Genomic DNA, 21,484 nt, shown 5'->3' with positions numbered 1-21,484 from the left:
GAATGCAGACATATGGAAAGAGGCACGAGATGGTTCTGGATTATCCCTACTGAGATGGGAAACTACTTTGCACTTTGTTAAATTGCTGCTTTTGCTTTGTTTGTTTCTCTTCCTGCTTCCAGAGCACAAAACAAATGAGTCTTCATTCTGTCACAAGACTTACTTGAGTTTGAGATTTCATTTTTCTCTTGCAGAATTCTCGCCTTGCGCAGTCTTTAAGAAACCTTGTGTGTCAAAGCCCCTCCTGTACACCCATCAATGGGTCTCCAGAGCCCCCCAAAGCCTGCACATCACCCCATCAAGTCAACGGAATAAGTAACTGGTTAGTCCTACTTTTCTTTCAGGTTGATCAGTGTGATGTTCTGGAATTTTGTCTTGCTGAGTAAACATTTGTGTTCTACACTGGCTCAGATTAAAAGAGAGAAAATTAATTTGGTGTTTTTGAGGGAAAAAAGAATTCTTCTGTATGGATTGCCATAATTTTAAATGTTATCGGACCAAAATAGAATACATCATTTAGCAAAGCTTGTTGTAAAATGTGGCTCCATATGTGCTGGTGTGGGAAGCAAAGGCTTTCTGTGTCTCTTCCTTCTGTACAATTTCAGTTTTGAATGTAGTCACAGGAGAACTTTTGGTTGGGGAGAGATGCCCCAGTCAGTGGTCAACAAATCCTCTTGCACAGCTGTTTTCAGGTTCCATATACAGTAATACCTCCGCGAACGTCAGTCGACCGTCCATTTCGGCAAACATCCGCAACAAACCCAAAAGTACTGGAATGGGTCACTTCTGGGTTTGCCGCATGCGCAGAAGCGCAAACCGCTCTGCACGTGTGCGCAGAGCAGTGCTTTGTCAAGCGTCCCTTTTGTGGTGCATCTGGGGCTCCGGAATGGATCCCAGACTCAAAACAAGGTACCACTGTAGGGCCGTCAAATGTCGCCTTTGGGCACCATACCAGCTTCTTAAGAAATGTGACTCTTTCTTCAGAACAGATTCCAGTTCATTGTTGGTCAAGTTTACCCCTGCATTGCCATTTTTATTCATCACAATAGAACAAGATTCAAATTTTACTTTTTTTACCAAAACATAATAAATACAAGCTATTGGCATGTACAGGTGCCAGCATATGGAGGTCAGTCTTTAGGAATTTTAATTCTTGTTGTTCTGTCATGGCAGAGAATGGCATTAAATTGATTGTAGGAAGAGTAGGTGTTTATTTTCAGGCCTTAGTCTGAATCTCCTGTATTACCCCACATGACTGATTCTCTGGCCTGTTTTCTTTAGCAAATACCTGCAAGGCAGGGGTGCGTTATTCCTCTGAGAGTCCCCTGGGTGCAATGCTTATGGTTCACATGCAAAGAGTAGTAGTGCTGTCCTTATTTGAGTTGAATCTAACCAATTCATTACACAAGCACATATACTTCCATTCGTGCAACCGATCTCCCCCTACACACTGCCCCAAAATATGCTGCAGAGTAGGACCAGGCAATATATCAACATATTGTTTTATACTGCTACTGAGAGCAAATCAGGATAACCGTTTAAAAAAAAAAAAATTACCTGGCAATATATCGTGAATAGGGTGTGTGCTTGTGTGGGATAGTCAAATAGCACGATATTGCAAAAATTGGGAAGCCGATGCTTCTTTCTGTCCTGTGCAGCAGTTGCAATTGCTAACTGCCTCAGCTGCTCTTCCGTGCCCCCTGTAGCGGCAGCGGCAGGCTGACGCAAAAATCGCTCTTTGAGAAATCGTGTGTGCACTACAAGGTAACACTCTGCCTTAGCTCTCTGTCTGCCTTGTCTGCCTCCTCAGCGGCAGGCAAAAATCGTCCTTGGAGATATCTGTGTGTGCATGTGTGCAGCCTAACTGCCCAAGGGCTCTGTCTCCTCAGCAGGCGGAGGTGAACAGCCTGCAAGCGGGAACTTCCCTCCCTTAGAGACGCCAGGCTCTTGCTGAAAGGCAGGCACCAGGCTGGTAGGTGGCTTAGGCAGAAGCATGGCTTATACCTAGAAGCCCCCTTTCTCCTCCTGTTCTCAGTAAAAATATAAACTGAGGTAATGGGAAAAAGAAAAACACACTCCCTCTTTGCCCTGCTGTGCTTGTTAATTGTAGGTAGGTGTGTGATTGTCTGTTCCTCACTCTCTCTCCACTGCTGTGTTTGTGTGCTGTGGGTTTTGTTTTTGTGAAGAAGCAGAACACTTTTTTTTAATTTAACCCAGTCTCTTCCTGCTGGCAGGCAGCAGGACTTACTCTAAAGTAGCCCCCCCCCATCCTTACTCTGCTTCCCCTGTCCCAAGCAAGCTTCCTTCTTTCCCCTGCTGTGCTTGTTGATTGTGGGTGTTTGTCCCCCTCCCCAGCCCCTCTTTGCTGGCTGGTGGCAGCTCCTCTTCTTAACTTTAGAGTAGTTTCCTCCCCCATCCGCCATCTCCCCTGTCCCAAGGAAACTGCAAAGAAAAATACACAGTTGAAGATCTGGCTACTTCCCTCTTTTCCACATCTGCATGTGCTGCTTATTGGGTGTTGCGCATGCAAATGTCTGTTTCTGTGTGCCTCCCTCATTATGCTCATTTTCTCCTCCAGACCCTCTCCCTACCCTAGAACTCTTCTCAATTCTCCCCTGAATTACTTCTACAGCTTCAGTTTTAGAGAAAATGTGCTAATTTAAACATTATCAGTACAATAGTACTATAACATAATAGTTTTAATATTATAGTCGTACCTTGGGTTTCAAACAGCTTAGTTCACAAACAACTTGGAACTCAAACGTCACAAACCCAGAAGTAGGTGTTCTGGTTTGCGAACTTTGCTTCGGAAGCTGAATGTCCGTGTGATTTCTGCAGATTCCAATTGGCTGCAGGACACTCATGCATCCTTCCTACTTTGCTTGCATCACATTTAGAATGCTCTGAAGTGATGGGGACTGTTGCTGTAATAAAAGAAGCTGCTGTGCTCCGTAATGGCGTCCTACTTGTGTGGCTCCCCTTGGGACATCTGGCTGGTCTTTGTGGGTAATAGGACAAGATAAGCCTTTGGTCTGATTTAGCAAGGCTGAACAAACTAATGTTTGAGGGTTATCTTGCTTTCACTAATCATAAGTAAAATTAACTCAAGTTTGTCCAGGTTCAGATGTCAAAACAAGATGTAAACAAAATTTTCCAAGCTCCTTATGGTTGTGTTGGGGGTAGTGCCACAAGTCCAAGGTTTGCTGCAGCTCATCCTACTGCTAACCCCTGAAAATGAAGTCATTTGCTGCATTCAGCTACTTGGAACGCACCCTAGTGAGCCTGACTCACGCCCCCCTCTATGCACGAGGGGAAGAGATTTAAAGCTCCTATTCTGAACAAGCTGTAATTTCCTGTCATATTAAAACATTTGCCTAGCATCCATTTTAATGCCATTTTGGCGCCAGACAAAAGCATTCTTCTTTCAGCTTTTTAATTACTTTTAAAGTTTCAAATTGAATTTAAAATCATGTCTGCTGTTCTAGCTCATTTTCAAATTCTTATTGTGTTTTGCTTATACAGGTGGTTTTTTAATTATTATTTTTTTGGTATAATTGAGCCAGGGTTGAAGTTCCTTTTGTTGCTGTTTGGTTTGTTCATTTATTAGTAATTGGTATCTGGATGCGTTTCAATGCTTCTAATCTGTTTTATTATATGTTGCCTAGAGGCTTTGGCATGAGGTGACTGATAAATATATCTTCCATGTGCAGGAAACCATGGGTTGTAAAAACTGAAATGAATAAGCCATTATGTCAAACCAGTATGTGAGCCTGATGTGAGATCCTTGTTCGTTTATAGAGGGTTTTATCCAACAGTGTTCCTGTACAAGCAGTTTGCACAAGCAAAGTGGACTTTCACTCATGCAGCAGGACTGCATCTTGATTCTCCTCCCCCCTGCAGTTGCCCCCCCCCCAAGTTCCAAAATGTGCTCCAGAGGTTTGGGGGATCCTCTGCAGTAGATGTGGAGAATGCACAGGGAGCAGCAGGAGAGGAGGCAGAAGCCTAATTGCACAGACGGTGTAGGTTTTCTGCCTGTGGTTTGTACGAACTACTTTCTTCAGAAACCTTTAAATATCCTCTTCTTGCGTGCAAAGGAGGGGTGAGGGAAATGCATGAGCCTGAGGCATGTCACGGCGCTTTACAATGAGCCATAGTTGTCAAAGATTTAGAGTGACTTTTTAGTGTTGCCTAAGAGATGGCAAATCTTTACATGTTGGCTGTTGCTTGGGCATTGTGATCAGTATCTGTTGGCAGCAGATAACTCATGAAATTAATGGAATGCTAAGTGGCCAGACTCCAGATTTTTGGCATTCTCCATCCCATTCAGTTGGATCCATGCCTCTGTTCCTACTTGCTGTCACATGGACACTGATCCAGCAGGGCTCTTCTTGGTTCTTTAGGTGCTGTGCGAGGGGTGTCTGGTTGATGCTATGAGCGTGGAGTAGCAAATGCCTAGAGGATGCTATACTGCAGCGTCTGGCACAAGCCTTCCTAGTTGGTTGGGTGCACTTTGGTAATGTTCTGGACACAACTTGGAAGCCTAGCTATCTCAACAAACGTATAGAAAAGCCTTCCCCAACCCACAGTTGTTATTGCACTGTCGACCAACCTGAGTCCAAGCTAGTACGGGCCAGTGGTCAGGAACGATGGCAACAATTGTCAAATGGAAGATATGGAGAGTGCCAGGTTGGGGAAGGTTGGTTGAATAAGGCATTTCAAAACAACAACAGCAATACAGCACCTTGAAACAGCCATCACTAGTGCCAGCATGTGCCTTTACCTTGTTTGACTAAAACGGCAAGGTGTGAAACCTCCGAATCTTCATTTTTGTACCACAGTGTTTTGGTAAGCAAAAGCCTACTTTTGTCTTGCTTTGTTTTGAATACAGTCTGTTCGCTGGCAGAAAAGAACAGAACACCTGGGCCTATAAAATGCGTCAACATTGCTTCCTCCTGAATGTTGGCTGTATGTGTTGTGACGGTTCTCCCTGCCTCTGCTGCACCCACTATTTCTGTGGCCCCCTGTACAAGGTGGGACAATGATTCCCTCCCAGGAGAAGGATTGCTTCTGTTTTGATGGGACCACTTTGCCTTGAATTGTTAAGCACATTGCTGCCTTGCGTTGGACCCTGTATGGCAGGCTATAAAACAAAATAAACACAACTATGTTTTGCCTTTCTTCTTAAGGTTTTGATTTTGAAGATGTTTAATGTTGATAAAAAAAAGGGTTTAATCCCCGCTTGGGTTGCTCTCTTTGCCAGATTTATTTCTTTGTTACAGGTAGGTAGCCGTGTTGGTCTGCCATAGTCAAAACAAAACAAAACAAAAAATAAAAAATCCTTCCAGTAGCACCTTAGAGACCAACTAAGTTTGTTCTTGGTATGAGCTTCTGAAGAAGTGTGCATGCACACGAAAGCTCATACCAAGAACAAACTTAGTTGGTCTCTAAGTACAGGTGGGTAGCCGTGTTGGTCTGCCATAGTCAAAACAAAATTCTAGTAGCACCTTAGAGACCAACTGAGTTTGTTCCTGGTATGAGCTTTCGTGTGCATGCACACTTCTTCAGATACCTTGGTCTCTAAGGTAATACTAGAAGGAATTTTTATTTTTTATTTTGTTTATTTCTTTGTGGCATTCAAGGATGTGGTGTGTGTCAGCAAAACAATGTCCATAGCCCTTAATGGTGCCTCTTTTTTTTGGTTTAGATTAAAAAAACATAATTGCTCACAAATATTTGGTAAAGGTTATATTTTAATTACAAGAGGAAGGAGAGTGTTTTTCTTTCCCTCTCTCTCTGTCTGCCTGGACCTCTCGCTTTCCCTGCTCTGCTCCCACTGCTGCATTGTGTTAAATGGGCGGGCCAAGAGTGGAAGGGAAGCAGTTGTTTTTAAAACATGAAAGGAGTTTGGGTTTTCCCCTTGTCCTTTTCCTTTTCTCCCTGCCCCCTCCCTCACAGTTGCAGAAGCCAACATGGTGAAGTTTGAGGGGACCCCCCCCCCCGGCAAACTGGACACTTGCTGGCGTGGGGCTCGGGCTGTGTATATGCGTTCAGTCACCCAAACCTCTTTCCCAGGACTTGCAAACTTCACAGTGGTATGAAAAACCTCTTGGGCCTCTTGTCCTAAGTGACAGTGGATTCAGGTTGTTTGTGGAACAGGAATATGTTTAAATGTACTGAAGCATGCTGGGTTTCGCTTATTCCTCTTAATATCTCTTAAGGCAATAGTATGGGTAGGTGGAATATTTCCCAGAAAACTCTAGAGAAACATGAAGCTCATATTTTTCAACGTGTTTGCTTTTCTTAAAATGCATTGGATTGGATCCGAACGTGTCTTTATGCTAGCCAAGTGCTTCCTTAGCTCGCAGAAGAGCTGCTCCCAGACTGGCAGAAGATCATGAGAGAAATGACCCTAAACCCAGAGAGGTTGCTCCATTTGCACAACCTCTTACTTAAGACTTTGCAGAAACCCATTTTTGAGACTTTTTCTTAAGGCCCACTAGAGTGTATTCACCCTGTTTTTGTTATTTGCCGTTGCTCTGTAATTCAACTTCCTGATACACTGTGGTTCTGCACTGTGAAAAATAGCCTCAGTTGCTGGCATGTGAGTTCACAGAGCAGAGCTAATCCATTTTCCCTTCCACTCATGGGTCTGTGGATCCACGCTATTGGATTGCAGCCAAAGATTGCCTGAGCAAAAGGCTGCTCACTCAGCAAGTTTGTTCCACCCCCTCCACCCCCTTTATATCCTCTTGAAGCATCATTCCTGAACAGTGTGGGCTGTTTAGTAGTTTCCTTCTCCTACTGCACAATTATACACTCACCGTCTTCAGCCAGGTCTCTTGACACCCTGGAGAGGCAGTTCAGGAGAAGAGTGATGGGAGTTAAGTTTTATCCAACCTATTGTTTCATAACATTACTAAATAATGTAAATTGGTGTAACACTGGTCAGATTGAGCTGTTTCAGATGTCTCTTCCTAGGAAGCATGCACACATAGCTAAATTTATATGCTTGATTTTGGGAGTGTGCTAAAATTAATGTTAACAGTTTTAAGAGCCTTCAACCCGCACTTTAAAACTTCAAGAATTAGGGAAGTGTCTACTATTATCATGCCTTAAAATGTTTAGTTATTCCAGTAAAAATCATTTCTGGAGCTTTTAATTTTTAAAAATATAATCTTGAAAGCACATTCATTCTTTTTAAGAAAATGTTTATATCCTGCCTTGCTTCTGAAAGGAACCAAAATGCCCACCCCTTCACTGCGTTTAGCGCACTTCCATCATGGAGCCCAAGGCAGTGTACATGTTCCCAGGAAGTCTCCCATTCAAACACTAACCAGATCCATGCCTGTTTAGCTTCAGCAAGGTGGCCTCAAACCCATACTATGCAACCAGGAACATATTTTGCTGATTTCCCCCCCAATCAGTTTTCTGACTCTTGGAATTTTTTTTGAGAGATTTCTATTGCTTGTTAAATTAATGTGTTGTAGTTGTATAGTTTCGTTTACTGCATGCATGTCAAACAAGTCATGCTAAATCAGATTCCATTTGATAAAAGGGTTTTGAGAAGTTTTCTGGAAAGCCTACATCACTCATTGAAGGGCAAGGTTGTTTACATTTGTCCTGCTAGCCCTCTGAAGTTCTATGCTGTCACTTTTGGTGCAAATAGCCAACGTGGTTAACTCTATTTCCTAGCTCTTGCTGACTCTTGAGTGGGACAGTATAATCAATGTTAGTATTTTTTTTTTAAGAAGCCTTACCAGAAATGAAACTATATACCTTCTGCTTTTCTTTACTTGCCAACAGTCCGTTTACAACCCCCCCCCCCAACAACATACTTGTATGTTTATGTATACTTGTAACTCATGATAATACTTTACACATCTGATGAAGTGGACTAAAGACTCTGAAAGCTGATGCTGTAAAAATGTTACTCTTTAAGAGTTTGGAAACCTCTCATATACTATTTGCGTGGAAAAATAAAAATAAATAATGACATTTGGATTTGAGAATTTAAGTTAATGGTTTAGGGAATAACGTTTATATATAGCTTCTTACCTTTTCTCTTTTCTTTCTCTCACTTTCTCTCTTTAAATTCCTTTTCTATTCCTTTTTATTTTTCTTTCTCTTTTTAGTTTGGACAAAAAAGATATTTGGCAATAACTTTAGTAGTTTTCATTATAAACTCTAATAAAATTCATTTTTTAAAAGTAACTGTTACTCTTTAAGGTGCTACAAGGCTCTGTGTTGCTTTCGGTAGGTCAAATGTGACGGTTGAGGACTGAAACTAAAAAAATACACGTAATAGGATAATCTGCCCAAGTACAGTATTGAATCTTCTGGCTCCCCCTTTCAGAAGAATTTTCAGTGTGTGAATCTCTTCCTTTTGACTGCAGTTTCAACACATGCTCCTCCAGCAATTCCCAAGATGATGTGGATGCCAACAGGATTCTCAAGAAACCAAAGCAACTCAACAACAGCTTGCCTGCTACACTATCTTCCCTTGACAACAGCTGTGTTGCTGCTAGAATCCGTCCAATTTGCAGATACAGGAAGCGCAGGCTGGTGAGAGTCAGTGCAGTCTCACACCTTAGCAGAAAGGTAGGTGTGATGTTTCACTTCTGCAGCTGTTGTTGAAGAAGGTTCTGATAATGTTTGTCTCAATGCCACCCTTTAAGGAGAAACAGGCAGGACATAATTTTGTCTGGTGGCAGCAATCAAATTGTGGTAGCCTTGTTACCTTGGAGTTCTGGATTGTAGGAATTCCAGACAGAATCACTTGAGATGTCTGATTTGGCCACAGTGACATATGCTTTGATTACAGCCTATTTGGATTACTGTAACACACTCTGCGTAGGGCAGCCTTTGGAAAGTGCTCAGGAACTGGCTCAAAGAGCTGCAGCTAGACTCTGGATTGGGGCTGGTTATAGGTAGCAGGACTACAAAAAGATCAAACTTATCCATCCTTAAAGAAATCAGCCCTGAGTGCTCACTGGAAGGTCAGATCCTGAAGTTGAGGCTCCAGTACTTTGGCCACCTCATGAGAAGAGAAGACTCCCTGGAAAAGACCCTGATGTTGGGAAAGATGGAGGGCACAAGGAGAAGGGGACGACAGAGGATGAGATGGTTGGACAGGGTTCTCGAAGCGACCAGCATGAGGTCTGGCCAAACTGCGGGAGGCAGTGGAGGATAGGGGTGCCTGGTGTGCTCTTGTCCATGGGGTCACGAAGAGTCGGACACGACTGAACAACAACAACAACATAGGTAGCAGGCGACTCCCTTGCTAGAGCAGCTCCACTGGATAGCATTCTGTTTCCAGACACAATTCAAAGTGCTGGTTATGAGCTGTAAAGCCCTAGAATGGCTTAAGTACAAGCTGTCTAAAATACGGCATTCCCTCATAAGAACCTGCCTGGCTTTTGTGATCTTATTGGGGAGGCTCTTCTCTTGGTCCCGCCACCCTCACAAGCACGCTTTGTGGGGATGCAGGAAAGGGTCTTTTTGGTGGCTGCTCCCCAACTCTGGAACTCCTTGCCTGGAGAAGCTAGATTGGCTGCCTCCTTGTTGTCCCTCTGCCAGCAGGTGAAGACCTACTTGTTCCAACAGGCTTTTGGGGATTGACTGCTTTTAATGAAAAGGCCATTGCTGTGCTGTTTTTATTGTGATTATCTGTATGTTTACTATATGTGTGTAGTTTTAGTTCTATTAATGTTTAATTGTTTTTAAATTATTGTTTTTATGGTACATTTTAAACGATTCTTGCATTTTTCAGTAAGTTGCCTTGAGTCCCGTCAGGGGAAAAGGCTGGGTATAAATATATAATAATAATTCTGATGAGCTAGTACTGCTGCTGCTGCTAATTTAATAGAAGTAGTATGGGCAATGTTAGTTAGATGAGTGCCGAAAGGTTTTGGCACTATTATTCCACCATGACTCATGTAAAGTATGCTAAGAAGAGAAAATTGGCTCTTTTTTTTAAAAAAAAAAAAGGGGGGGTAGCATCTCCACTAGGATAGCTCACCTAGTTACTTATGGCAATTGATTTCAGTAGGTCTGGCTATCATCCTAAACTTTGTCACTGAGCAGGGAGTAGAACCTGGAGCCTCCCAGTTGTAGTCATTCTAGTATTGCTAAATGCTCTGCTAAAAATGGGTTCAGCAGTATGAAGAGAGCCATGGGAACAGGTAATATATCACACTTTTTTTTTTTAGCTCACTGTTTGTATTCAATCATGACAGCAAGTAGAAATGGAATGTTTGCAAAGGGAAGAGCCAGGATTCTGAACAGGAAGAGATTGGAAAGGAAGTGACAGTTGTACTCTTAGGTGCCACCCATACCGCTGAGTTTTGGCACTTCTTGCTTGCCTTTGTTCTCTGGAGCATTTCTGTACCCATTGGAAGAAGCAACGTTTTCCACAGAGCTTGTTGTGCTTTTGCTTTCTGATGTATTAGGCCTTTGGGTTACTTGGTATGCAGTCATCTTTAACCTGTGTCTGAAACAGAGAGTGGTCGATTTTACCATTCCAGATAAATAACTATTTTGTTGATCTCCTTTGTGTTCCAGCCACAGAAACCTCTCAGTATGAAGTGTAACTGTGAACGACCCAATTCCTGCATCTTGTGTGACTGTAAGGCCTCTGTCCAGACCATAGACCCAGAGACAATGTCTTTAGAGGAGCGGGTAGCCCTGCTGGACTCAGGCTTCCATCCCATTCTATCATTTTCTCATGGTGAGTAAAATGATAAACAGCCTCTTCATGTGGAATGAAGAACCTGCCTGTTTAGGTGGCTTTTCTTCATTCTACCAGCATGAGCTGAGTGTTAGCCATCATATCTCAGTGGAGGTTTTGGCACTGCTGTCTCCTGCCACATTTGTAGAGGCTGCATTTGTATAATGTAGAACAGAGTTTCCTTTTACTTTGCTTGATATTTCCATGGAGGATGGAGCTAAAATATTTCCATGGAGCTAAATATTCTTTAGCTTCTCTAAATAATTAACATATTGCCTTTTAAAGGGATTTAAGAAAATCACGTACAAAGATTAGTAGAAAGCAAAAGTTGGGAAATTTGCGAAAGAAATAAAAGCAGTGTGCTGCCATTATTTTGTAAGTACCAAAGGTGGTGTTTTTGCAAGGTGACCAGTGGCACCGAGTTTATTTCAGCGATGCTTTAGTCACATTTCTTTGTATAAATAAAGAGTGGCTGGGGAGACCCAGCCAGATGGGCGGGGTACAAATAATAAATTATTATTATTATTATTATTATTATTATAAATTCTGGTGTGTTATATTGTGATTCTCTCATTGGTAAAAGTTTCACTCAGACGTTTCCCTCCCTATCATTCGTTTCAAACATGGGTGGCTAACTTGTGGCCTTTCAAATTTTGTTGCTGTTTGTTAATTATTCATTAATTTATATAATGTCCACATGCTATTGGACCATTGGACATGGTGGCTGGGGCTGATGGGAGTTGGAATTCCAACAGCATCTAGAGGCCACAGGTTAGCCACCCTTGGTTTAAAGTGAGCAGGACCTTGCTGATAAAAGCCAAATCTGTGAAGGTCCACACTTAACCTTGCTGACCGTAGTTTACTGAGCGTGCAGGATTCCTGTGATGTGACATGTGACAAGCCTTAGTCATCTACTTTTTGTTAATATTGAAATGGATTGTGTTTATGTAGGGCTGGGCGATATCTGGTTTTCAACATTGCGATATATCACCAGCTAAACATTGTGATATATCACAATGTCTGAAATAAGGGTGGAGCTATGTAAGGCATTGGCTGGCTTCGCAGTTTTTCCAATGTTGTGATTTTTGCAAAGCACACACACACAGAGAGAAAATTCACAACATTTTCAGGTCAAAAATTATGAAACAGTATCACAATATAGACTTGAATCCGGTTTTGGACAATACATCAATATATTGCCCAGCCCTGTCAGTATGCTTTGGGAGTCAAATGTAATTCAGGAAAGCCATATAAGTTAAATACCAAATGGATTGTATTGAGCTTGGCACCAGTTGCAAGTACAAAGAAAATAAATAATGCCTTCACTGAGATCTTTCCCTTTTTAAGTAAGATAATGTAGTTGCACACAGACCATCAGGGTCAAAAAATACCCCACAATGTAAAGTACATAAACCTAAAAGAACAGTATGTGAAATCTAACCGATCCCATCTTTTTTTAAAAACCTGAAGCAAAATATTGTGCCATTAATATGCATGTACTATAATTATCAGAAGTATTCAGTGCAATTATCATGATTTGTGAATTATTTGTAACAATCACAGGATATAAATTTGAATAACGAATAATAACAAGTGTGGGTTAACTTGTTTTCTTCTGTTAATAGGCAACCCTCTTCATTTACACTTTGAAGCCTTGCTGAGAGAGGACCACAGGCTGAATCATAAACTCAGGACTCTCAAGATACCCCAGTGGGGTTTGAAAGACCTTACCAACAACATTTGTTCATCATCCCTTTCTGCATCTGGTAAATTATATGCAATATTTGAGAAGCATTATTTTAGCTCTTGGCCCAAGTTCCCCTTAAAGGTGCTACATTCTGTCTGTGGAAAAGATCAGCTACGGGCAAAATCAAACCAAAGGGCAGTCACGTCCATTTGTTTCCAAGAGTGGCCTGACAGGAGCCGGAAAGAGGTGGATATAGCATATTGTTTGTCCGCAATATCTGAAAACCAGAGGTCTATTGATTCTGTCCAAGGGAGTTCTGCTTATATCTGTCAGTAGCTATTGGTCATAACAGTCCTCCATGAACTTGCCCAATGCTTTTTAAAAGCATCTGAGTGGTCATCTTCTCATAATGTACTGTATCAGAGAATCTCCTAAGTTCATCATTCATTGTCTAAATGGAGTTTTTCCTTTTGCCTCTCCTAAAATGATTGTGTTAATTTTATTGGATGAACTCAAGTTTGAAGTGTGCTAGAGAGGCAAAAGAAAATTCTCCGTCCACTCTCTCCATGCTGCTCATCATTGTGCATCAATTTTAGCAGTAGGGTTGTTAGTGATTTAGGTAGGACACCTACAAAACAGGCATCGGGAGCAGTATTTTAGGGTAACATATATATTGATACACTTGCGATTCACTCCAACTTGATGTTGCTCCTCCTGTCAAGCGACATTAAAAAAATAACAGGTAAACTGTTTCCAGAAAGTACAGTGGAAAAAAATGAACTCCCATCTACCATGTGGTCATTAAGCAGAAGTTGCAGAATTAGACATTTCCTGTCTGTCTTGATGAGCACAGGATAGCTGTGACTTACTAAATGATCTGGATTTCACTGGAGTGCCTTTTAATTTCATGTTTTCATTACCAGGTCCTCTGCTGAAAGGATCGGCCAGTCGCAGCTTTTTTGTTCCTAGCCCTCAGACATACAAACCCAGTTCTTTACATCATGTGCCATCTCTGTGCTTTGAAAATACTCCTGCCCCCCACTCCAACCAAGTCCCTGGCAATTCCATGGCTGCTAGCAGCTCGACGTTGGTGAGTTGGAACACAGTCCCTCTGGCAAACAGAACTGCAAAGAGGAAATAAAGAATTAGTGTTGCTGGGTGGCTTCGCTTTAAGCTTAAGCCTCTTTCATCTTTCCCCTGAGCAAGGCATGTCTGGGAACGTAAAACGTTTTTTAAATGATGTGCTGTTCTCTTAACCTTGAATTGTCTCCTAACTCATTTGCTATGCTGTTTCAAGTATATCTCCTGGTGGCTTTTTTCGTTTTCTTTTAGGAATATTATTGGTTAGATATGCAGGCTACCATAAGAAAAAGGAAGCCCTGATGGTTGAATAAAATGTACAGTAGAAATAGAGGCAAAAGACTATCCAATTATCCCCTTTTCATGTTTGCTTTGGGCGGAATATTCCCGTGTCCTTCAGCTTCTTGTGTTGGGTGTTTTTCTATATACTACTTCACACTTTTTCATCCTGAGGTGGTCTGCTCTCTTTGTATTTTAAAAAGCCATAAGCTGTATTGCAGATGGCTTCTGTGTTTATCAATAAACAGCCTGACTCTGATTATATGGTTACCTCTTGCCCTGTTGGAAGGACCTCAGTAACCATATCTCCGGCTAATAGTGTTGTATTCCATGGTGGCTGAAATGCCTTTGGAGTTTTGCCTTGAAAACTTCATCCCCTAGCCCCACCTTGTCAAGATACTTTCCCCATCTCTTTCTGTGCTCTGTAGCACATTCAATGTTAGGTGGCTGCTCATTATTCATGTTTTAAGATGTATGCATCATCCTTCCATTGGTGTGCTCAAGGCAGCTAAGAACAACAGCTGCACAGAGCAGTTGCAGCAAATCAATGCAAAAATGTGGCACACCTAAGATTCCTTTTATTGTGGCAAGATTGATTCTACATGGAGCATTGGGCCAATAATAGGAGATGCTGTTGTAGGCATATCAGTGCTGACCTAGAGCTCAGATTTGTTGCAGCTGCTTAGGTCACACCAGCACAGTCTCACAGCACACAGGTAATGTACTGGTGCAGAGAGATGTTGAAACAGCTGCTAGACGCTATATTTGCCTGTGCGGACATTTAGACGCCATTGTTTAACCAGCCGTGGTGCTTGTACTTGATGTGTTGGGAGGAAATGCGAATGACTACTATGGTTTTTGTATTCTTTTCTGATGATCCTTGTTTGGTTTCAGCAGCCTGCCAAGAAGAAAAAGGTGGAATGTTCCTATGACATCAACAATATAGTGATCCCCATGTCAATGGCTGCAGCTACACGGGTGGAGAAGCTACAGTATAAAGAGATTTTGACACCAAGGTGGGTTCACCTGGAGGCTCTTGAGATTTAAACAGCAGCTGGAGCATGTTGATTTAGACATAAGAGCATTGTATTTCATAAGGGGAAACCCTTGCAAGAAATCCAGTTGTCCTTTCGTAATGGCGTTTTGCCAGTCAAGGACAGGGCTGGGTTAACAGCTCCTCTTGAAGTTGTCACATCAACACACTCCTTTCTAAAGTGCCCTGAGGCATGGTGGCAGTTTCCTAACTGTACCTCTCAGTGAAGCATTAGCTGCATTTCCAGGCGTGGAGGAACTTAAAATACCATGAACTGCCAATCACTCAGTGGCTGAATTGTGTATTACAGCAGGACCTGGGTGCCCTGGAGTCCTAACTCCCCTTATCTGCAGCCAGTGTAGCCAGTTGGCAGGGATGATGGGAATTGGGAGTCCAGAAACATCCATCTAGAGCTTCACAGGTTACTTGCACCTGACCCTAAAGCACATCTCCATCCACTGCCAACTCTTGTTTCCTTTTAAAGTTATTTTGCAGCTGTGGAGCAGTTTTCTAGCCCTCGTGGCTCTTGAGGAATATTGGGTGCAAGCAATGTAGGTTTGCTTCTGCAGGATAGAGGGCTAGAAACTTGCTCTTAAACAGCATAACAGGATGAATGAAATAACACACACACACACACACTTTTTCTGCCATAAAGCACACAAGGCAGTTTCCCAATAATTATATGACCCCCCCCCCCCAATAAATCCATTCGTGCTACACAGTCAATAGCAGTGGTAAGGTTGAGGGTGATTGAGTTCTGTACTGTACAGCCTTGGTACTCTTACGTTTTGGCTCCTGAACACCGAAAACCCAGAAGTCCGCTTGAGGGCAGGAAGCTCCTGCAGCCAATTGGAAGCCGCACCTTGGTTTTCAAACAGTTTCAGGAGTCAAACAGACTCCCAGAACGGATGAAGTTTGAGAACCAAGGTTCCACTGCACATCAATGTATGTTTTAAGAGTGGAATTGAAGAAGCCCGATAGCCATGAATAAGGGATGGGTTTATTTCCTGGTGCCAGAGGATGGTGTGTGCATTTACTCAGCTTCTGTGCATCTCACATTGTGGCCCCCCCCTCCCCTCCCGCCCTATTTCAGCAGTAGATATTTAGCAGGTCCACTTGCTTATGAGAAAGGTGAAACCTGCATGGTTTTTAGGACTTGCACAAGTGAGCACTAGAGCTAATTAGGCATAGCCTGTTTTGACATCTCCTTTGGTGATTTTTTGAGAGAAGGTATTTGACTTCAGAATGTGGCATTGCCTCAGTGAGGAAGCAGCAGCACCATAGCTAGCCAAGCCCTGGAGTACACTTTTGGTTGATGCGGTTGTTTGCAGTATGTGCAGAAATTACCCTAACCCTGAGTCATTTTCTTCCTGCAGCTGGAGAATGGTGGATCTTAAAGAGCTGAAGACCTCAGGAGAAGTTGATTCAGAGGTGAGGAGGAAGAAGTCTGGTCATTATCTCATGCCTCAAGCAGTGCATCTGCCTAACTAGGCTTGCATGGACCAGGGCTTCTCTTGCCTTGTATTTACTGTGTACAGCGACACTTTACATAGAATTGACTCCCTTAGGTGAGAGACCACCATTCTTACCTTGCTTGTCCTGCCAGCAGTCATAAGACTCTACAGTACATTCATTTTGTGCCTTGAACCAATCAGTCATCAAAGCAAACACATACTCCTTTTGGTTTGTTCTCATTCAAGATTGAATAACACTGCCATGGAGGAGTGTAAAACCTATTTTGTGTGAGAAAATGTTATCTCCGTTCTTGTGTATCCAAAAGGTTTGTATACACATGTTCCATAAATTAAGTTATTAAGGTGCAGAATTGGTTCCATTTAATGTACTTTATTTGGTAGCCACGTTTACCAAAACAGTCCTCTCTACTGGTGTACACCTGTGATGTTCTAGCAACTGTGGAAAGCTGGAAACTGTCATTTCTAAAACTTTGGCACAGCTGGGCCTGTACAGATTATGTGGTTATTTTTCCTGTGTATTGGCGGGTGGGCGGACAGTATCTATTTAGAAACAGCTTTGACTCTCTTGAATGTGTCAAAAATAACTTTGTTTTGTCCTAGCTGGAAGATATTTCTGATGAGACATATCTGAACCATCACCAAAAATATGAAGAGCTGGAAAGGGCCCGCTGGGATTCCTGGGCAGGAAGCATTTCCCACAGGCGAGGGAACAGGTATCCTAACATTTGCTGTTAGCTGTGTGTTGTGGAATAGTTCTCTTCCTATGTCGGATTATATTAAAAACTTTGTTTCCTGCATAACTTGTAAGCAAAGCATTAATGAAGAGTGAGTAAAGTGAACTGTGGTTGAGTGGATTAGGAGTTTTGCATTGAGCCTCAGTAGACAAGATTTAAGTTTCTCCTTGGCTAGGAAATAATTTGATAGCTTGGGATCAGTTCACACACCCACACATATCCCGCCTAACTGCTGACAGGTTTAAAATAACGAATGAATAAGCTTTTGTTAAGGGTGCCCCAAAAGTATGCAAGCGGGCTTGGAAGCAGCTGTGGAATTTCCCTTTATCATATTTTGAGCCTCTGTGTTTTCAGAAAGTAATGGAGTAAGAGCAGGTAGGAAGAGAATTGGCTTCCATGAAGATTTGGAAGCATCGTAACAGCATAACAGCATGAATGAAATAACTAACACACACACACACACCCTCTGTCTGTAGGAAGACTTACCATTGGATCTCGTTTTAATTTCAGAGCCTTAGTATCCTGTGCTGTTCCAAACACCGAGGACTAGAATTATTGCAATATGTGGCAGCTAAGATCTCTGTATTAAGCCACGTTCCCTTGCTTAAACCAGGCAGAATCTCTCTAGTAGTTTAGCCTCATTGTCAAATCCATGAGTAGAATTATTGCCAGAGTGAGAGTGCTGGCTGCAAATATGGCAGTGAGAAGTCAAGTGGACTCCCTCTCCCACCGCGCCCCCTGTCCAGTGCGCTCCTGTTGTTTTTAAAGAGTGTGCAGTATAGGTGAAGAGTTCATTTTAAAATCCTGCATGATACCTTGGCTATGGGCCTCTCTGCTTCAGAGCTTGCACCACGAGTTTTACAGTTCTCACACATAACAGTTGTCCTCAAAGTGTGGCTTCACATTTGCAGTGTGATTGGTTTTTGTGGCGTGTTTTTCTTTTAGGAGCTCTAACAGAGCAGATGGCCGATGGATTCCTCAGCCAGGCTCTCCAGATGCCATGTCACATAATCTTAACCATCTCCAGTATGCAAATTCTCCCGCGGGGTCTCTCAGCCCAGAACTTTCCAATGTTCTGCAGCCCCTCTTTCTAAAGGGCAGGGGCAGAAACAGCCTGTCCTTTAGTGAAGACACAAGTTTCTCCTTCTCAGAAATGGACGAAGATATTCAGGTGAGGACCCGTGTTTCTACTTGGAGAGCTAATACACAGCCTGCTTACTTGGCAAACCATACATATTTGTGGCATTTCTGTCATCTTCATTGCCCACCATGGTCATTCAGAGTATAAAATTATGTCACCATCTTGGATTTGCCATAAAAGACGAGAGAATGCAATCGAAGAATTGCTCACAAGCAGTTCTGGGGCTGAAGGGGATGCAAATAAATCTCCTGTATTTGGACTTTGAATGTATCATTGCCGTGGATTGTTTGCATTTGTGTGCTGTGGGTGGCAGGGGGGAAAAAACAGAAGTTAAACCTTGTAATTTACTTCCAAAAAGGTGTCACAATAATTGGGTTGTTAGTCCTGTGGGTTGCATGATGCCAAGCCATAGTTTTTACCTCTGAACCTATATTGGTTCATAAACCATTGTTTGTAAAAGCAGCCAAAAAACAGTATTGAAACTAGTTTGCAAACTACGTCGTCTTTGACCTCAACACAGTTAAGGCACCCACTGTGTCTTTCTGTGCCCCACTGAAATAGGAGTATGCCAATGAAGCTGAGTGTTAAGCAGATGAAGAATGAAAGCTGACACGCATCTCTAAAGCATGGTTTGCTTAAATGCTTATTCTATAGTGTGGCCTTTTAATTGTGCTTAGCATGATATCTGAGCTGAGCACCTTGTCATATTGTTGCCAGTGACTTATAACAGCTTCTCATTCTACGGAAGGCGGCATATTTACCAAGATAAAGAAAGTGGCATATATAAACTAGACCTATGAATAAGGGTTGAGAGGATGATTACTTTTGATTTTGTTGTTCCTTCAAGAGAAAAGCTGCTCCTCTGTTTTTTAATCAAATCCAAGCAAGATGGAAGCATGCATCATCTCTCTCTTTCTCGCGCCTCCTCCTCAAATGACAATAATATATTCCGTTAACACTGCTGCTCTTTCTCTCTGTCATAGAACGTCCAACCGTGGGAGCCCCGCACATTCCCCCTTTCCGACACAGAGTATAAGGCGCTTCAGGACCCACCGTGTGAAGCTCCTGGCAAGCAGACGAGTACCGTTCAGCAGTGGAACTCTAGGAGCAATCAGGGCTTGAGGACTAACAATATAAATTCCAGCGCTTCTAATCCCAGGGAGCCATTTGTATCCGGTTGGCAGGTGCAACCAGGCGTCAGCAAGCAGCAAGACGAGTTTGCAGGCCAGCCCTGCGTCCCGCCAGTGCTCATCAACAACAGATGAGCGTTTGGGCCCCATGATAACCCGTGGAAGAGTTGCACCCATACTCTATAGATTGGTATCACAGAGCTTGGCTGACGAGTTGGCCTAGCAAGGCAGTGGCGGCAGAGAGCACTGCTGTGCCTGAAGCAGAGGTCCAGCTGTGAACTTGGAGCTCCTGCTCCCCTAGATCAGTAAGGGCTGGACAGGCAGCAGCAGCAGAGGCAAGGTGCTGGGCCTCCCTAGTGTGGTAAGGGGGGGCGGGCATCCAGGAAAGCCCAGGTGCAGGTTGTTTCTGGGCAGAAGAACTCTTTCGCCTCGCTGGCAAGGTTAGGTGCTGGTGCCACAAGTGCAGCAGCCCAAGGTGTAACCCAAAAAGGGAGCAGCAAAGAGGATGGAAGACACAGCAAAAAAAGGGGGGAGGCTGAGCTGTTTCAATTTGGATGTCTGTTACTCAGGCAACACTTCTTTGAAAGGGTGCCAGTCAGTTGAACATGTAGTCCTCATGAGGTTTTTATGCCAATTTTGGGGGCAGGAGTTAAGTATCGATTGTGGAAACTCACCCGCACAGATCACAGGCTTTGTCCCGGTGCCGCAGATGGCAGCAAGGGATATAACCAAGGGGTAGTTGGTGTGTGTGTGTGTGTGAGCGCTGAATAAATGCCTGTAGGGGAGGACAGATGCTTCCCCTATAAATTTTTCATAATGGTTTTTAATTTTTAAATGTAGTTAAGAAATCACTTGATTCTCTAACATGCAAATCATGTTTTCTTGGCCTTGCAGAAATGCTATTGTTGCTAATAATAAACAATAAATCATGATAAATCTTGGGTTGTTTTTTTACATTTCCTTCAGAGAAACTGTAAATCTTGTTCATTGTATGGGATGTTCTAATTTTTATCTCCCAGCACATGAAATAAAACATGACAGGATGGATGTCTTGGGTGGCCGTTTTGTTGTTTAAGTTGTTTGATTAGAGATCTGGTCATCAAAAAATGGGATTGAACTTCATAATATTTTAATCACCCAGGTACTTTAATTTACCTTTTGAAATAAGTTCTCTGATGTGTGTGTCTTTAAACAAAGCTGGCGAGGATTCAGTTTTGCCTCCAGTAGAAAGGAATTTCCATTCTACTCAATAACTTACAATCCATTTTCTTGAATTCCATGGCTTTTCTCTTGTGACGCTTTATCAGGATTAGCTCAGTGAACTTGCTACTGGAAAGTTCGCCTGGAGGAGGCAACATTCAAGGGGACGGTGCAGGGTGGTTTTCAAAGTTAGAGCAGCTTCAACTTCAAGGAGCTTGGTAATATCTCCCTTCTATAAGGTTTTTTTGTTTTTTTTTACAGCATCCAAATCCACCCAGTCATACTTGCCCCCCCCCCAAGCTTGGATCTAGCTAAGCACTGTCTGGTAGGCACACACTTTGTGTCGTTCTGTATGTAGACTTCCTTCTGTCATTTTGGCATTTTCGTATTTGAGCTCTGTTTATAACTTGAGTCATGAAAGGCTCATGTGCCAGGAATGACTTCACAGCATGTTGTGCAAAAATCCTGTGGAAAACAGGAGAAAAAATAAAGCTTGTGGATCTTACAAACACAGCAGCTAAGTCTTTTCCTTTGCATAAACTCGCACCCCCCCCCCCCCCGGTCATCTTGCCTTGGGTTGAGCACAGCTGAGAAAAGTCAAGGAGCAATAAAGGTTTCATGCAAAGGTTTTTAAGAGTTCTGGTGAGAACCTCTCCAGGTCTTGTGAAAAGCAAACAATGAGAATAACAAAGAAAAGGTAGCCAAGCAGGTAGAACTTCCTCTTGTCCTAGCCGTGGAGTTGCATAATTTACTGGAAAAAGCAGGTGTGGAACACGCCCCCCCCCCATTTAAACGCCATTTCACAGAAGTAAATATTTTAAAACTCCTCAAATATCTATCATCATACCAGGTGAGACACACACATTGGTGTGGAAAGGACACAGATGATATAGGCATTATTATTGTTATTAAATTAATTTATATTCTCCTCCCCCCCCCCACCTAAGGACTCAAGGTGGCTTGCAGAGAAAAATATAAACAGATAAACTAGAAAAGCTA

At 42.7% G+C, this 21,484-nt stretch overlaps 1 protein-coding gene across 2 annotated transcripts in view; it reads left to right on the top strand.

The window, feature by feature from the left end:
• LOC117055504 (KAT8 regulatory NSL complex subunit 1-like) overlaps positions 1 to 20,226 on the top strand; it is a 40,135-nt gene extending 19,909 nt beyond the window's left edge. Inside the window, exons 4-13 of one of the 2 annotated variants that reach the window (XM_033165048.1) lie at positions 195 to 322; positions 8,394 to 8,598; positions 10,561 to 10,726; positions 12,352 to 12,492; positions 13,337 to 13,503; positions 14,670 to 14,788; positions 16,182 to 16,236; positions 16,881 to 16,993; positions 17,960 to 18,185; positions 19,139 to 20,226. In XM_033165048.1, the coding sequence (XP_033020939.1) occupies positions 195 to 322; positions 8,394 to 8,598; positions 10,561 to 10,726; positions 12,352 to 12,492; positions 13,337 to 13,503; positions 14,670 to 14,788; positions 16,182 to 16,236; positions 16,881 to 16,993; positions 17,960 to 18,185; positions 19,139 to 19,420 (1,602 nt within the window). In that variant the 3' untranslated portion in view covers positions 19,421 to 20,226. Of the gene's footprint in view, positions 1 to 194; positions 323 to 8,393; positions 8,599 to 10,560; positions 10,727 to 12,351; positions 12,493 to 13,336; positions 13,504 to 14,666; positions 14,789 to 16,181; positions 16,237 to 16,880; positions 16,994 to 17,959; positions 18,186 to 19,138 lie in introns of both variants that reach the window. The other variant, XM_033165047.1, reaches the window with a different exon arrangement.
• Positions 20,227 to 21,484: the final 1,258 nt, after the last annotated feature.

The sequence above is a fragment of the Lacerta agilis genome, chromosome 12 (genome assembly GCF_009819535.1).
Source record: "Lacerta agilis isolate rLacAgi1 chromosome 12, rLacAgi1.pri, whole genome shotgun sequence".
NCBI lineage: Eukaryota > Metazoa > Chordata > Lepidosauria > Squamata > Lacertidae > Lacerta > Lacerta agilis.
This window is presented reverse-complemented; position numbering and strand designations above follow the sequence as displayed.